Source organism: Myotis davidii, unplaced genomic scaffold, assembly GCF_000327345.1.
Source record: "Myotis davidii unplaced genomic scaffold, ASM32734v1 scaffold212, whole genome shotgun sequence".
In the NCBI taxonomy this organism is placed as follows: domain Eukaryota; kingdom Metazoa; phylum Chordata; class Mammalia; order Chiroptera; family Vespertilionidae; genus Myotis; species Myotis davidii.
This window is the reverse complement of record NW_006283435.1, coordinates 159,995-163,067: the sequence shown is the minus strand read 5'-3', so window position 1 is coordinate 163,067 and position 3,073 is coordinate 159,995. Positions and strand designations below refer to the sequence as shown.

The following is a 3,073-nucleotide window of genomic DNA, read 5'->3' as shown; positions in this document are numbered from 1 at the left end:
AAGCTATGGGGGGGGGGGGGCTACAGGAGGGCAGTGCACAGATTCGTGCACAGGGCTCCTAGTAAAAATAATAATGCTAGCACAACCTCCTTAGGCGTTGGTGCAGGGTACGTTACAGGGAAAACCCCTATGGGCCAGGGTCTGGCACCCAGGTAAGCACTCAGGCGAGCCATCCATGTACTAAACATTTATTGAAATCTCATGCCAGGAACTGTCTTTGGGCCTGGGATACAACAGCGAACCAAACAGCTACCAAACAACCACCCCCCAGACTCCCAGGTTAATGAATTCCGGTCTCATTCATTCCGACAAGTTGCTTATTGTGCGTCGGCGTCTATCTAGCCCAGGAAGCCCCCGGGGACGCGTGAAGGGGCCCTGGCCGGGCTTCGGCTTCGTCAGGAGCAGAAGGAACAGGCGCCACGTCACCACGCGTGGACGGGGCGCGGGTGAGGCTGGCGAGCTGGTGCTGGCTAGTTGTTCTTCATCGTCTCGTGAATCCAGTCCACGTACTTGCAGACCTTTGTGTAGACGCCAGGCTTTCTGCTGACGGCACAGGGGTCCTGCCCCCAAGAGATGATGCCTTGCAGGGACCCATTGCAGACCAGCGGGCCTCCGGAGTCACCCTGGGGACCGGGAGAGAGAAGACCCATCAGCGGGAATGAGAGGCCTTGGGGGAGGGGAAGGTGCTGGGTGTGGGGTTAGGGTCGTGGTTCTCAACCTTCTGGCCCTTTCAATACAGTTCCTCATGCTGTGACCCAACCGTAAAATTATTATCGTTGCTACTGCATAACTGTCATGTTGCTTCTGTTATGAATCGTCATGTAAATATCTGATATGCAGGATGGTCTTAGGCGACCCCTGTGAAAGGGTCGTTCCACCGCCAAAGGGGTCGCGACCCACAGGTTGAGAACCGCTTGGTTAGGGAGAGATGGGGATGGGGTGGGGTTAGGGTGGTGGAGTCGGAAGAAGGGGGTGGGGATGAGACTGGAGTTATGGGTAAGAACCAAGATGGAGGTTAGGGTTGAAAATGGAGTTGGGGCCCGACCCAACCGCATGGCTCAGTCGTTGAGCGTCCATCTATGAACCAGGAGGTCACGATTCAATTTCCAGTCAAGGGCACATGCCCAGTTTTGTGCGTTCCATCCCCAGTGTGGGGCATGCAGGAGGCAGCCCATCCATGGTTCTCTCTCATCATTGATACTTCTCTCCCTCTCTCTTCTTCTCTGAAATCAATAAAAAAAATTTTTTTTAAATAAAATGAGCCCTGCATGTTTTACAAGGGAAATTGAGATGGCGTGTCCAGTGTTCAAAGTTTTCCTTCCTACCTTCCTTCCTTCCTTCCATCCTACCTTCCGTCCTTCCTTCCTTCCTTCCTCCCCCCCTCCCTCCCTCCCTCCCTTCCTCCCTCCCTTCCTTCCTCCCTTCCTCTCTCCCTCCCTCCCTCCCTCCCTCCCTCCCTTCCTTCTTCCCTCCCTCCTTTCCTCTCTGAAATCAATAAAAACATATTTAAAGAAAAAGAAAATGGATTTGGGCATGGTTGGGGTGGGCATAGGGAACCGGAGATGGAGATGGGTTTGGGGCAGCCGAGGGCATGGGCAGGGGGTGGAGGTAGAGCTGGGATGAGACTGGGAGAGGGGCAGGTGCCCAGCGCCGTGTGAGGGAAGAGGTGGGGGTGGTGGGTGTCGGTGAAGACACAATGGAGGTTGGAGACCCAGGCCCTGCCCTCTAACCTGGCAGGAGTCCTTGCCTTCCTCCCGCACACTGGCGCACACCATGGTGGTTGTGATGTTGCCCGGGTAGGCGTTCTCACACTCCTTGTGATCAATGATGGTGATGTTGGCACATCGCAAGGTCTGGGGCAGGCGCACTGTGGAAGCGGAAGGAAGGGGTGTGGACAATGAGAGCCTCCTGGCTCCGTGCCCCGCACTGCAGGGCTCTCTCTGAACCCAGTACCTGCGCTGGCTGACAGCCAGCCCGTCTCTCCGCTGGTAACAACTATCGAGTAACTCCTTTGTTGCTCGAGACCAGAGGTTGGCAAACTCATGAGTCCACAGAGCCAGATATCAACAGTACGATTGAAATTTCTTTTGAGAGCCAAATTTTTTAAACTGAAACTATATAGGTAGGTACCTTGTTATTAACTTAATTAGGGTACCCCTAAGGCTTAGGAAGAGCCACACTCAAGGGGCCAAAGAGCCACATGTGGCTCGTGAGCCGCAATTTGCCAACCACGGCTCTGTCCGTCCCCAGGGAGTCTGGTTCTCATTTCATAGAGAAAAACCAAGGTGGACAGAGGTGACCCCGCTTGCCTACGGTCCTAGGACAGCAAGTGTGGGTCTGGGACTGCACCTCCATCAGAGTCGAAGGCCCAGACACCTGTCTCTTCCACCCACCCCCGGCCCTGACTTCCCACGCCTCCTTTCACCTGATCCCACCCCTGACACCAAAAGGCAGCCCCCTCGTTGGTCACTAAGACTCATTGGGGAAGGTTCTTCTGGTCTCCCGCTGTTCCTTCATAGGTCGCGACCACCCTACCCCCACCGTGCCCCCGCCCCCCGTGGAGCTCCTACACTGGGGGCTGGACGTGGTGCCCCAGCCGGAGATGAGGCAGCGGGTGCCCGGGGTGACGCAGCGTGACGACAGGGTAAGGGGGCGCACGGCCCAGGTGATGATGGCGGGCGACGCCAACTTCACCAGCATGATGTCATTGCGGTGGTCCTTGTTGGGGACGCTGTTGTTGAAGTCCGGGTGGGGGAAGGACTCGGTGGCCCTTCGGGTCTGCTCCCAGCCATCATGTCGCTGAAGGTGGTGCATCCCCAGGTGGACTATGTATTGGCTGAGATGGGAGAGATGGTGGTCAGAGGTGGAAGGAGGAGAGATGGGAGGTGGGGCCAAAGGCATGGGGTTGGAGGGGAGACATGAGGGCCTCTTGAAGGAATGAAGGACCACATGTCCACTTCCAACCTCACCCCTGGGTCCCATCAAAACCCCCTTCCAAACTACATCCCAACCCAGCACCCAGCACCCAGCACCCAGCACCCAGCTCCACACCCAACCCCATCCCAGTTCCGAC

The 3,073-nt window shown here is 56.5% G+C and overlaps 1 protein-coding gene across 1 annotated transcript in view; it reads right to left on the bottom strand.

Annotated features, from left to right (window-relative positions):
- Positions 1-172: 172 nt before the first annotated feature.
- LOC102764119 (kallikrein-11) overlaps positions 173-3,073 on the bottom strand; it is a 6,811-nt gene continuing 3,910 nt past the window's right edge. The window contains exons 4-6 of the mRNA XM_006753576.2: positions 2,571-2,836; positions 1,731-1,867; positions 173-623 (exon numbers count right to left, since the gene is read on the bottom strand). Of these exons, the coding sequence (XP_006753639.1) occupies positions 471-623; positions 1,731-1,867; positions 2,571-2,836 (556 nt within the window). The 3' untranslated portion in view covers positions 173-470. The remainder of the gene's footprint in view (positions 624-1,730; positions 1,868-2,570; positions 2,837-3,073) is intronic.